At 37.9% G+C, this 14,448-nt stretch overlaps 2 protein-coding genes across 2 annotated transcripts; one reads left to right on the top strand and one right to left on the bottom strand.

Moving 5' to 3' along the window:
* Positions 1-5,463: 5,463 nt before the first annotated feature.
* Positions 5,464-8,359, top strand: LOC113724555 (uncharacterized). The gene is made up of 3 exons (XM_072077135.1): positions 5,464-6,922; positions 7,054-7,278; positions 7,437-8,359. The coding sequence occupies exons 1-3, from the start codon at positions 5,464-5,466 to the stop codon at positions 8,357-8,359; spliced, it is 2,607 nt and encodes an 868-aa protein (XP_071933236.1).
* Positions 8,360-11,947: 3,588 nt separating this feature from the next.
* LOC113727531 (GDSL esterase/lipase 2-like) lies at positions 11,948-14,017 on the bottom strand. The gene is made up of 5 exons (XM_027251755.2): positions 13,630-14,017; positions 13,346-13,470; positions 13,035-13,262; positions 12,690-12,951; positions 11,948-12,347 (listed from the first exon to the last, which is right to left on the bottom strand). The coding sequence occupies exons 1-5, from the start codon at positions 13,937-13,939 to the stop codon at positions 12,106-12,108; spliced, it is 1,167 nt and encodes a 388-aa protein (XP_027107556.2). The 5' UTR covers positions 13,940-14,017; the 3' UTR covers positions 11,948-12,105.
* Between the last annotated feature and the right edge of the window lie 431 nt (positions 14,018-14,448).

The raw sequence follows: 14,448 nt of genomic DNA, 5'->3' as shown, positions 1-14,448 counted from the left end.
GACCCGCCGAACCCTCTGGTTCGCCTTAGGGGAAGGTGGGGCCGTCACAAATTGCAAAATAAGAGGTTCTTTGATCATTATAATAGCAATCCTATCATACTCGAATTCCCAACCAAACACAATTATAGCATTTTTTTTGGGATATATCCTATCTGCTCCTAATCCAACCAAATATTAGATGACCTGCAATATACAATTCCGAGTATCCCGCATTGTTTTGCTAACTCCATTTTGATTTTGACTATTGCACAGTATCAATTTCGGCCAACTAGTTATATTTCTAATGACAATGGTAAGTACGATTTGTCTATTTGATTTTTAGGTATCTAATATTGCTTGTATTCCAATTTAAATTTGAATAACAAAACCATACTAAAATGGGTTATTATCAAATCAAGTGCTTACACCACTTAAGAGAACAAATAAAACGCAAGTTGCCGGACTTGATCACTTAACAAATACCAAATGGACACTATAATGCCCGTAAGATAAACTAATACCCATGGCCTATACAAAATGTAAACATGCAATAAATGATAAAACACCACTGAGGGCCTTAACTGCAAGCATTAGTCATTCATTGAAGAATGGGAGCCAGCAAATTGCACATGTCTCGAGGCTTTTGCTATCAAATTTTGCTTTCCTCTGTCGAAGTGCAATAACCAGTTCATGTTTTAGTACCAAATAAGTTATTATCCATTGGGTCGAACACATATGAGTAATTATCCATGCTTTAATTAACCTTACCCACAGGTAAGTATATGCATTTAAATTACTGCCAATTTCAACATCAAATCAGGGTCAGCTTTTTCCAATTCAAACAGGGTGTTAGTGATGGAGATAAATCAACGCGAATAAACAATATAGGCAACCTGTACAAACCCTTCTCAATTTCAGTAATTTCTTATGTGTCATCTTCTCATTGGTTAATCTTAACTTTACCACAAAAATGTTAGAAACTTCTTCACCATTTTGTAGAACTTCCCACTATAGATATGATGAAACTACTAGCATAGCTTCCAGATCCAATCACCCCAATAAAATGATCAGGCCTGACAATTGGATGGATTGAACGATTTTTGGACGGGTTGGTGTTGGATTTTTGTTTAAGTGAGTTATACTCGTTCAATTATAGATTGGATTGATGTTGAGTTGGGTCATATTAAATTGACTCAAATATGACCCATCATATTATTTCATGCATTTTGATAAATACGCCTCACACACATTTACATATGCACAATAATTTTATCATACATGTAAACACATTTTCACATAAACACATTTTTTGACATACATAAATTTTGTTTTTATTTTTTAAGTTTTTATATGAATTCCACTCTTGTGGGGTACATCTTTGTGGCTAGTCCTTTGCTAGTAAGCAATCTATGGATACATATTAAACATTAATGCAAAAACTGAGTGCTATTGAATATACGGCCTTAAATTATGTTTGCGTCAAAGTTATAGGCTCCAAAGACGATACATTTTATTTTAGTTTTTAATACCAAAAGTAATTTTGGAGTGATTTTAAATAATTTTTTAGTATCACTTTAGCTAATTGCTACTCACTATACATTCGTTAAGAGGACTTAAGTGTTATTTTTTTTTTTGGGAAAAGTGGAACTAATTTATAAAGGATCTATTTAACGGGTGCCTAATTGTTAAAATATATTTTGGGCGTTAAATTTTTAGAAAGGTAAAATTAATTAGCGAAAGTGTATAAATACAATGAAGGGTAGTAATTATTAGTGCGTATATATACATGGTAGGTTGGATGGATTTTAGGTGTGTTAATGAGTGTGCATTTGAAAAATTTATAATGATGGCTAAATGCAGGGATACAATGATTATGATTGTGTGTATTTCACATGGTAAGTTATGTGTAATTTAGATATGCTAACAATTCCTCCAGACACTTGTTAAAAAAATCCTCTGAATGTAGTTTTTTTTTTTTTTTTTATCTATTGAAAATTTTTTAAAGGACATGCATATGTTTGTATCTCTATCCAAAACTTGGGCCATCCAAATAGATATTCTTAAAAGTAGTTCTTGTTGGTATGTTAAGCCTAACTTATATGTTAAAAAAATCTCCATATCAAATTTCACAGTTTTTTTTGGTCAAATCAAGTTTTAGTAAGCTTTCTTATTTACTACTCCAATTTGGAATTCAATCAAGGTCAAGGTAAAATTCGTTGTATTAATTAGTTGTTCAATATTTACCAAATCTTGTGAATTATAATTAAGATGCTTTTTTTATTGTATTTAATTTGAAAAGGTGAAATGTTAGAGTCTTTGTTCTACTTGTCTAATGACAACATCCCGTAGTCTCTCCTGCCATATATATTAGTGGAGCGTATTAAATTTATCTCTTAATTCTAACAAGCTTAGATTTTACCACTCACAGCAATTCTTAGGAGCATGAACATGAAGGGTTTGTAACAAGATGACACAGTCAGATGGTTTTGAAGGCATACCAGAATTGCAAGAACCTATTATACATCACATGCCATCTATCCTCACCACCAAAGAAGAAGTAAAAATAGTTTCATTGTCTGAGGCATGGTTGAGTGCATGGCAAACTCGCCCAAGTCTGCAGTTTATCGATCACTACCTTTTGAGTTCTGAGTGGGACTATAACAATGATTTCCCAACTTCTGAAGGACCACTAAAACTTGCAGATTACACGACTTTCACCCACTCCATCTTTCAAATGTACTGCGAGTACAAGAAAGATATAAGTATTTTGGTGCTTAAGCTTAACAACCTCTTAGCTTTGGCTTCTCCTGTTGATAGTGCTGCAAATTGCATTCGAAAACAGTGTTACAAGGCTTGGCATTTGTATCTATTTTTATGCTTTACCTCAAGTGGTTTTGGAATCCAGATGGCTCGTCGACTTATTTGCCCAAAATTGCGTGTTAAATCTGCATACAGTTGAGAAGATAAGGTGTAATAGTCTTCGACAATTATGCCTTTTTCAAGTGTATTTAGATGATCTGACATGCGAGAAAATAATTTCAAGCTGTCGCTTAATTGAAAACCTACAAATTAGTTACTGTTTTGGGGTAAAGAATATTAAGGTAACCAAACTTCAAAAACTTAAGACATTTACTGTTGCCTTGCTCGCCAGTAGAAAAGTTAAAGTCGAATCACCAAGTCTTGAATTCTTTTACTAAAGGAATGTGATCTCTTTCGACTCAGATAATAAAATAACTTGGCGGCTTCAACTAAATCCATCTCAGAAACTGAAGAATTTGTTCTTGTGCAGTGTTGCCATCTCTTATGAGTTTTTCTTGAACTTTGAACAAAATTTCCCACACGTTGAAGAGTTGAAAATCGACTCTTGCTTGGGGCTGCGAACACTCGAAAGTTCAAGTCACTCAATTAGAAAAATACATTTGATTGGGAATCTGGAAGAGGTGCAGCTAGATGTTCCTAGCATGGTTTTGTTGAAATATGACGGGTATACAATCCCCAAGTATTCTTTTATGATATCTCCATGCAATCTTTGGGTTTCAGATATTAATATATTTTACCAGCAAAGTTCTCTCTATTTTGAGAGCCTCTCTCCTGCCAATAGGAGTTATCAAAATTTGAATGGTAGCGGCAACCCAAAATAGAAAGAATGTTTGAACTTTCAAAACCAGCAATAGTGACCCTTCAACTTCCGTACAACTGAAACACCCAAAATCAGTAATAGTAAACCAATCTTCAAGCCAAATACTCTGTTCCCAAGTATGAATGAAGCCATGATCCGAAGGACTGAGGAAGGATGAAAAACCACAAAGTGTATTTGCGTGTGTAGCTGAGACTGTTTGCTAGCTAGAGGATTTCAAGGTTTGGTAGTGCGTTTGTTAGGTTTTCTGAGTTTGTCTTTTTACCTTGCGTGTTCCTACTCTGTCTTGCAGGTTTAATCGACTGGAGCTAATAAGAAGGGAAATAGCGTGAGGTAGGTCAAACGTAGCAGGATTCGGAAGGATGGAGGAAGAACTAACTCGAGCTTTTAGCAAGTTTGAGCTCTCGAAGTCGGAGCTGGAAGGGGTAGATCTCTGCTCTAATGATATAAGGGAGGGGGTTCAGGATTGTAGCAGAAACTTAGTTGGAAGAATGACGGGAGAAAAGGTGGCAGATTTCATAGGGATAAAAAACTTTACTAATCATGTTTGGGGGTATCCGAGAAATATGGTAGTAACTGGGCTAGGTCCAAACCTCTTTCAGTTTCAGCTAGAAAAGAAAGATGACCGTGGGAAAATTCTGATGGGAGGGCTGTCGGTCATGGATAATCAGATACTTGTGATAAAGGAATGGAGGTTGGGTGTGAAAGAAACCTCAACCACTTTAGATTTGCGCACTTATGGGTGCAAATCTGGAATCTTCCAGTTCACTGGATGTGTAGAACAGTGGGTTTCAAGTTAGGGAAAGTGTTTGGAGGTACAAGGAAGGTAATTGTTCCACCAGGGAGGGAAAGAAGGGGAGGCATATGAAGATTTTAGCAGAGATTGATGTGCTGCAACCCCTGCTGAGAGCAACTTTGGTGAAGTTGGAGGGAGTAAATACTTGGGTAGAGTTTAAATATGAACGTTGCCCGGATTTTTGTTACAACTGTGGGCTAATAGGACATGGGGACAAATTGTGCACTGGAGAAAGAAGTGAGGGGCAGTCTAATAGGGAAGGTCAGTATGGGGCATGGATGAGAGCGGGGAACATAATGGTTTCCCCGTTGAGAACTGGGAAGACGACTAGCACAGAAGTAAATCACAGAGCTATGGTAGTACCAATGATAAACAAAGTGCAGGGAACAAGTGCTGGGATATCTACTAACAAAGGGCCTGGGGTGATGCTTGAAAAGAGTAGCCGAAGGGACGACAGGGAGGATAAGGACAGTGGTAAGAGAAAAGAAGCAACTAAGGACAAATGGAGAGAGATTCTAAGGGAAAGCAAAGAACCGGAAAAAAGAGGGGAGAAAGGAGACAAGCATGGGGAGCAAATAACAGAGGGAAGTGAGATTGGAGAGAAGGAAAATATAGAAATTAGCAAGGCAACTGTGGACTTGGGGAAAGGTATGAGCAGAAGCGAAATTCATCATGAAAAGGACTTAGTGATGGAAGAATTCACTGATAGTGAGACGATAGCCAAATTTGAAAAGAGGAGCATATTGACTACTGAATGTGAAGCTGGAAATGAAGTGTGCCCATATCCAATCAAAGGAAGCAAAAAAGATGGAAAGAAACAATGGAGGAGGAGCTTGTGAACTAAAAGGGCACCACTAAGAGATATAACTGATAATGGAAATCTGAGGAGATTGGGAGTGAAACGAAAAGAATAGGAAGCCAGACAAGATATGGATATGATGGAAGAGGACAGAGTAGATGGCCCAAAACACAAGCTATCAAAAGTGGACATAGCTGTGAGTTAACAAGGAGGGGAAATGGAGGCTAGCCTCGCAATGTCTCCACTTAGCCAATGAAGGTGGCGGTGTGGAATTGTCGAGGTGCAGGAGGCCCCTTGACAATTCCCCAACTAAAGGAGGTAATTCACCTCCACTCTCCTAGCATTGTGTTTTTGTGTGAGACAAAAAACCAGGAAACATTTATGAAAAAGGTACGAAAAAGAGTTAAGTTTGAGAATGGCTTTGTTGTGAGCTCTAAGGGTAGAGCAGGGGAATTAGCATTGTTTTGGAAGGAGGATGTGACATTGCTGGATGTACAAGGTACTGATTGGTATATTGAAGCAAGGGAGGTAGATAAGGACACTAATGAATACTGGTGGATGGTAGGAATTTATGCAAGTACGGAGGACAGTGTAAGAAAGCAACAACGGAAGGCTATAGAGGGAAAAAAGAGGGAATGGGGTGAGAAATGGGTGCTGGTGGGAGACTTCAATGATATCTGCTCTAATGGGGAGAAATGGGGAGGGAGAGAAAGGTCAGAGGGTAGCTTTAGGGACTTTAATAGTTTTATCTCTGGTAAGGAACTGGTGGATATAGGATATGAAGGGGTACCTTGGACCTGGAGTAATACATGGGAGGGGAAGGGTGAGATAAAAGAGAGGCTAGATAGATGTTTAGGTAGTGTGGGGTGGGTGCAGATGTATGAGAAAGCAACCTGCGAACATGTTGAAAAGGAGGCATCTGACCACTGCCTTCTAATTTTGGACACAACCCCATTGCAAAGAAGAGTGAAAAGAAGATTCTACTTTGACCAACGATGGGCAAAAGACAAAACATCTCATGAAGTAATCAAAAGAGCGTGGGGGATAGAACAACATGGCTCTGGAATGTTTAAGGTGGCAAGAAGAATCAAAGAGTGTAGAATTGCATTGATCGAATGGAATAGGACAATTAAAGGCAATACAAAAGCAAAGATACAGGAGTTGAAGGAGCAACTAAAAGCACTAAGGGAGGCAGGAGAGATGTGTAATAAAGGAGCTACTGCAAACTTGAAACTACAACTAAGCAAAGCATATAAGGAGGAGGAGCTTTACTGGAGCCAGAAATCAAGAAGTAGGTGGCTCAAAGAAGGGGACAAAAATACAGCCTATTTCCACCTAAGTGTCATGGCAAAAAGGAAAAGGAACAGGATTAGTATGCTTCAGAAGACAAATGGTGAGTTGTGTAGGGGCGAACAGGAAATTGAAGAGGAACTAAACAAGCACTATACGGAACTCTTCACCTCCACTGATTCCACAGAATTTGATGAAGTGCTGCAAGGCATACCTCACACTATTTCCAATCTTATGAACGAGCAGTTGATTAAACCAGTGGATGAGAGAGAGATCAAACAAGCTATTTTTTCTATGTTTCCTAACAAAGCTCCTGGAGTTGATGGTATGTCCCCTTTATTTTTCCAAACATACTGGAATGTCATTAGAGCTGACATGGTTAATGCTATTACCAGTTTCTTTCATACTGTAACCTTCTCAAGTCTGTCAATGAGACCATCAATGAGGCCATCATTTCCTCAATTCCAAAGGTTGATAACCTTGTGATGCTGACTAATTTCAGACCTATTAGCTTATGTTCAGTGTTTTATAAAATTATCTCTAAAATCTTAGCTAATAGACTGAAAAAAGTCTTTAAGTGTTGCATTAGCCCCTCACAGTCTGCTTTTGTCCCAGGGAGACAAATTTTGGACAATGTCATCACTGCACACGAAATTTTGCATTTCCTGAAAAATAAGAGACCTGGTAAAGTTGGCTTCATGACCCTTAAACTTGACATGTCCAAATCTTATGATAGAGTGGAGTGGAAATTTTTGGGGAGAATTATGATGCACATGGGTTTTTGTCCTATCTTGTTCAATGGATCATAGCTTGCATTTCCACAATTTCATATTCCTTTAACTTGAATGGACAAAAGGTTGGTTTTATTAAGCCTTCCAGAGGAATTTGACAAGGAGATCCTTTATCTCTTTACTTGTTCATTTTGTGCACTGAAGGCTTTTCTAATTTACTCAAGAAAGCTGTGGAAAGAAAGCAACTAACTGGTATCAAAATCAGCAAAGACAGACCCATGGTCTCTCATTTGTTTTTTGCAGATGACTCACTATTGTGTTGCAAAGCAAGCAAAAAGGAAGCTCTGAAGATAAAGGAAATCATCCAACAATATGGCCAAGCTACTGGACAGGTAGTTAATTTTGATAAGTCAGCCATGTTTTTTGCTAGAAATACTCCCATCATGATTAGAAAAGAGATTAGTGAGGTGTTGGACAACATGAGGGAGGCTCAGAGTGGTAAATATCTAGGCCTCCCTATGACTATTGGGAGAGCTAAAAACCAGGTTTTTGGGTATTTGAAAAATAAAATTCATAGCAAGTTACAAGATTGGAAACATAAGATGCTTAGTCAAGGGGGTAAAGAGATACTGATCAAATCTGTTATCATGACCATGCCTAATTATATCATGTCGTGTTTCAAACTTCCTAAATGTATGTGTAAGGAGATTAGTGCTAGAATTGCTAGATTCTGGTGGGGGGTGGGGAAAGTGATAACAAAATGCATTGGGTCAGATGGAGTAAGCTTTCAGAAGTCAAAGGGAGAGGGGGGGTTGGGCTTTAGAGACTTGGAAGCTGTCAATTTAGCTTTGCTTGCAAAACAAATTTGGAGGATCATCACTAATCCAAATTTGTTAGTAAGCAAAGTTTTGAAAGCTAAATACATGAAAGAGGAAGACTGGCTGGAACAACAGCCCCCTACCACTGCTTCTTGGTGCTGGAAAAGTATGCACAAGAGGGGAGAACTACTTCAACAAGGCTTATGGAAGAGAGTGGGAGATGGAAGGACAGTGAAGATTTGGCAAGACGAATGGATACCTGGTTCGATCAATGGACGAGCATCAACTGCAAGACCAACAGGATGCTAGCTTGAGTACGTCCATGAATTAATAGAGGAAGGGAAGTGGAGAACAGATCTCTTGCAGCTTTGGTTTAATGAAGAAGAGGTGGAACACATAACCAGCATCCCCCTTAGTTTATATGGAAGGAAAAGATAGACTGTTCTGGAAACATAGTCAATCTGGAGCATATACAGTGAAGACAGGATATGATGTCGCAAAGTGGGAAGGAGACAATGTGAATCAAAGGTTAGCGCAAGGATCAGAAACTAGCTGGGAGATTAGGAAGCATACAGTGTGGAAAAGACTGTGGAGATTAAATGTTAAGATGAAACTGAAACACTTCTTATGGAGGTGTCTACAAAATGCACTGCATGCTAATGAAACACTCTATAAGAGGATTGGAAAGGGAAGCAATTTATGTAACTGTTGTGGGGAGAACGCTGAAACGATTGAGCACATTTTCTTCTTTTGCCCAACAGCTCAAGTAGTATGGAAGTTAGCTCAAGTAGTATGGAAGTTAGCTCCAGTGAGGTGGGAGGGGATAGTTGAGCTGCAATGTAACATTTGGAGATGGTGGGATGCTGTGATGCAATTTGCTAGGGAGGCGCAAGGTATGGATAGAATCCAGCTCACGATGAACATACTGTGGCAGATCTGGAAAGCTCGAAATAAGATGACATTCCAGACTGAGAATATGGATGCAAAACTGATTATAGATAAAGCACAGCAAGAATGGCTTGAGTATGAAGCTACAAATGAAACCAACACACGGCCAAATACAACATCAGTAGTGGAAGGACAGCTACAGCAGAAATGGGAACCACCTAAGGAAGGAGTAATAAGGATCAACACAGATGCTGCAATCTCAGCTAGGATGGTAAGGACAGGCTTGGGGATAATTGCAAGGAATTGGCATGGAGAGATTGTGAAAGCCAAAGGCATCATGGCGAGGAGGAGAGGAGAAGCAACCACAGAGGAAGCTTTAGCAGTAAGGAGTGCGCTAGAAATGGCCAAAGCTGCAGGATGGACAAGTATAGAGCTCCAATCTGACTGCACAAATGTAGTGAGCCTAATCAATACAGGCAATGTGCAGGAATGTAAGCTACAAACAATCCTGGAAGACATTGAGGACCTGAAGAAGAGCTTTGAATGCTGTTTGTTCTTGTTTGTTCCCAGAACTGCTAATGGTTGTAGCCATGCTATGGCTCAATTTGCAGTCAAGTCGGTTAGGATTATTGAATGGGAAGGTTCATTCCCATCTTGGCTATCAGAGTTAGCTAGAAAGGATATGGGGGTAGTTACCCCTTTTTGTTATTAACCCTTATGTTATCAAGTGTTAATATTTATAAAATTGGTAACGTTTGTCAAAAAAAAAAAAGATATTAATATATTTTACCAGACAGATTTGGGGACTTCATGGTTCTTCAGATTGCTGGAATTTTTGATGAAGCTAATCAAATCCGAACTCGACATCAGAATGGGACCAATGATCATGCCAGCTTTTAGTGTAGATCATGAGAATCATGAATTTAGTGTCATCTTTCCTCAGCCTCAAGTTAAATAACTCTTTATCTGCTTTGATAGATTTGATGATAAAATTGCCGATGCTGCATTGTCGTTTCTGGTTTACTTCTTCCTGATTTGTCGTCCTAAACCTATAAGAAGACATTGGAACTTCTGGAGTCCAAAAGAGAATTATTTAGTTTCTCTATAAGTTACTGATGTTCAAAACGAATCAGAAGCATGAGAAAATGCTGCAAACTGCGTTGTGGCAGAAGCATCTAAAGGAAGCAGACGTACAGATATTTAAAGAGAAGCGAAAGGGTCAGCATCCCTTACCATTGGACTGGGAAAGTTTTTCAAATGCATTGCCAACAGAAGAATGCATTTGATATCTTTACTTTGATTTAAAGTGGGAAAAGACAGATATGCCATGAGAAGCAAAAATACTAGGAACTTGATCGATTCAGCTTCAATAAAAATTGGAAGTATTGCGTAGATATACCTATTATTGCTATGACTATTTGTATTATTCTTGGTTAAACTATGATCAATGCTGTGGTTGACTTGAGCATGCTAGATGTTTTGTTCACTGAGTCTGCCAGAATGCAGGGGAGAAAAGATTTTCTTGCTGCTAATTATATTGGCAGTTATCTTTTTCCTCTTTCTTCATTGGTGTGCTGGTCTAGTAAATTGGGTTCTGGATAAGGATTACAGATTGAGGCGCGAAATTCAGGAATACATTATTCCAAAACTAAAAAAGAAAGCAAGATATATGTCATTATTATTATCCTTTTCTTAGCAGAAATTATTACTATCCTTTTCTTACTTACTCAGGTGCTTAGACAACTGGAGTAAAAGAGAAGTGACAATTTGCAACATGATACAAATTCACCTTTTATGTTGTGATTGTAATTGTATGAATAGATAAATTTCTCGGGCGCATCATCCGACAATGCTTTGTGAATTATTATGTCCTTTACACAAATATAAAACATGCTACAGGTTTGTAGTCTAGGGTAAAGTTTTCATCTTTATATAACAAAAATATGAGATGTGTAATCAATAATTTAGAGGTTGGTTTTTATCTTTTCATCACTTTTACTTCAATTGAATTAGTTTTAAATCCTGGCAGTTCATTTTCCTCGTGGATTGCTCGTGGATTCCATTGCATACACCAAGCTAAGACAGGAAGACTTTTGCTGAGGATTAGCAGACCAGCCACTTGGTCATTTTTCCAGCTTATAGACATCATAGCCTCCAGATATTTGGCCCGTAGGGAATAGGTTATGAAGCTAAATCGCTGTATGCAATTTGAAAAATTTAGAAGAGTAGGAGCAAAAATGAATGAATGAATAAACTCTATGGTTGGATTTCTATTTTTATTCATTTGGAGAGAAAAAGCAAAAGAACAGCAGGGACTGGAGGAGTAAGGTCCATGTACAGCAAGACAAAAGGGGGGAAAACAGCTGAAAAAGAAATTTTCTGTATTGTAGGATTTGATTGGAATGTTGGACTTCTCTTTCTGCTTCATATGCTTTATAACTAGAAAATCATTTTAATTTAGAAAACTTTGACATTTGCAATCCAGTATCTACAATTCAATATATTGGCATATAGCTTTTCTACATGTTCAAGGGTAAATGCAAACTATATCATAACACTCCTCTGCATAATGGCTAACATGTATTTTGAATAGTGTAATGTGGAACTGAATACTACAATCAGCTAATCAATCATGCTGCTGCTCAAAAACCATACAAAATCACCATAGTAAAATTCTGTCTTTGTTGTTTCTTGTCAACAAACCAAAACGATAAAGAGAATTGAGTCCATGAATTTCCCGGAAGACCAAAAAATCATTTTATGCAGTTCTACATTCATTAATATCTGCTTGTTGTGCTGCATCAGCACTTATCAGCTGGATGTATTATCTCGAACAGTTGCTGGATCAGATCCCAACGATCTTTGAGGTCACTTTCTCATCTGCAGCTTATAATCAGGTATCAGTTTAGAAGAATCTGAATAGCTTATCATTCAACATTAGGTAGCCTGGCACCTTGTGAGATTTAAGAAAATTCCCCAAGGTTTGGCAATCAAAAAACAGAGATCCTCTTCCATCAAACAAACACATTTATGTATTGTTTTTGGCAACCAATATATATATATATTAACAGGTGTTTTGTTTTATCTTGAAGTAAAAACAGAAATTAAGAAACATAAATGTCACAAATGGTCCCTTGGTCATGAACTTCAATCTTGAGTAGATCAGGTTACAATGAAAGCTGAAAAAGTGACTTGAGATTATAAGGGCCAGTAACATTGGAGGGTCCAGCCCAGATGAGCTCCGCGAACTGCTGGTTGGCAGCTTGAGTTGGATGAACGGAGTCAAAGAAGGAATAATCTTGTGGATTGCCACAAAGCTCGTATTCTTTTATTCCCCACCTCCCTCCGCAGCTGTTTGTTCCTCGGAAAGGACCACTGCCGCAGCATGCACTCTTCACTTCCTTAAAGCCTTGTTATGGGAGTAATTAAATGCAATAGCAAAAATGGAAGCTAATTGTTAGTTACTCCACCATGTTCGCATTCTTGCTAGAATTATGGAAGGTTTGCTGAAAAATTTAGCAACCATTTAACTAGTGAATTCAGGGTTTTCTACAGTTGTGAATTTCAATTAAATTTGTACAGTACAATCTAGGAATCAACTATATACTTTGATACTAAAATAACAAACTTAGACAGGAACATGCAAAATCAATTATATACTTTGATAATGGCATAGTTGATGAATACATAGTTATGATTTTAACAGTTGGGGAAAACTATTCCTAATAGGCAATAAAGTTGATGCACGTACCGTATTTTAATGGATTGTCAAATAAATCGACAAAAACAGCGAAAAAGTCAAAATATGAATATCTAAAGCTTTTGAGCTGCTTCTGCAGGTGCTCGAGTCTTTTGGAAAGTAAGACATTGTGTAACTTGGCCAAAGCTGTCACCTGTCCATTGCACTCTCCAGTCCCTCCAGCAGCCAAATCGGCAGCTCTATAGACTGGTGCACAGCCTAGAGGCGGCATATTTACAACTCCAAATTTTCTCCCACCTTTCTTGTATATTTCCTGTTATGCATGCTAACAATCACTTCGCCTTGCTCTATAATGGCTAATTGACTATTGTCTAGTAGTAAAAATTAAAAATTTACCTCGAGAGCAGCTGTAATGTTGCCAACCACCATTGCTACATAATCCTCCGGGGTAAACGACTTAAATATGTTGGATTTTGTTGAATCGCTGAAGTAATCATTTGCCCCTATGCTAAACAAGTACACAGAATTGGATACGATTCGTTCTGCTCCTCTTCTACCGATATTCGAAATCAATAGTTTTTCAGCCTCGTTGAAATGCCACAACTGCGTTTTAAGGTCGACAACCTGAGAAATGACTCGAAATCAATTACCTATATATGTTGGGAAATGGCAATATTACATCACTGGTGGTCATTTCTCTTATTTACCGATCCGGGATAGGTTTCAACTAGAGCACCAGCGCCAGCAGATGCAAAGTTTGCACCATAAGCCAGCTGATATTGGTAGCCAATTTGGAGATAAGGTGGAATGAAAGGGAGCTTTGCGTATTCAGCTGCAAATGGTCATAACAACAAAGCAAGCTTGTTATTGAAGCGTACACACACACACACATATACATACATATATATATATATATATGTATAAAGGACATAATTAAGTGCATATCTTGTTGATTTTATTTAAGAAGTCAGGCTACCTCCTACATACTTACCAATAAAATCCGTAATTACACGGCCGTCGCAAAACCTTCCCGATGGATATTTGAAGAATGATTCTCCGTATGGGGGAAAGTTGGCCTGGAAACGTGTACTTGTGTTGATGTAGTTGTTATTCCCAGGATCAATAAGTGAATCACCAAAGACGAAGAGAGCAGCAATGGCTTCCGGATAATGATCATCATGATGGAAACAATCCGCTGAGATTGTTAGACTTGCAAGGACAACTAATACTACTGCTAAGCAGAGTTGGCTACACGAATTAGCCAGGTTAAGCTTAATTCTATATTCTTTCGTCATCTTCATGGTAGACTGTCAGGTTTTTCTTTTTTAAGCTCAAGTTGGATTGAAGTTTTATATTGGTTTTATATGGGGATTTTTTTTTTTTTTTTTTTTGTAAAAAGGAATATATTTCATTCAATAAATCTGCACCGACAACGAAAGAAAATACACCAAATCAAACATGATACAAATATATACACATCTGAAAACCAATAGATGCACATTCATCGTTGTCGTGCTAATTAGAGGTTTCAGCCGACATTTTTGAAAAATGTTCCAGTTGTCTTGTTCACTTATTTACTAATCATGTAGCAATTTACGTAAATGATCTAAATATTGACTTAGTGTGTCACTTGTAGAAGAAACTTGAGATTCAAATCTGGCGTCAACGTTACTCGACGAGGTATACGTAATAGGTGTTTGTCTTTTTCTCATCATAGCTTGGAAAATGACTTCAATTGATGTTAAAGTGTCTCCTTTCAATAAAACTGAAGAGTACTAATGCCTAATGGTCAATATAGAGCTGCGCTTGC

Source organism: Coffea arabica, chromosome 2c, assembly GCF_036785885.1.
Source record: "Coffea arabica cultivar ET-39 chromosome 2c, Coffea Arabica ET-39 HiFi, whole genome shotgun sequence".
Lineage (NCBI taxonomy): Eukaryota > Viridiplantae > Streptophyta > Magnoliopsida > Gentianales > Rubiaceae > Coffea > Coffea arabica.
Note: the sequence above shows the minus strand (reverse complement) of the source record. Positions and strands in the feature narration are given on the sequence as shown.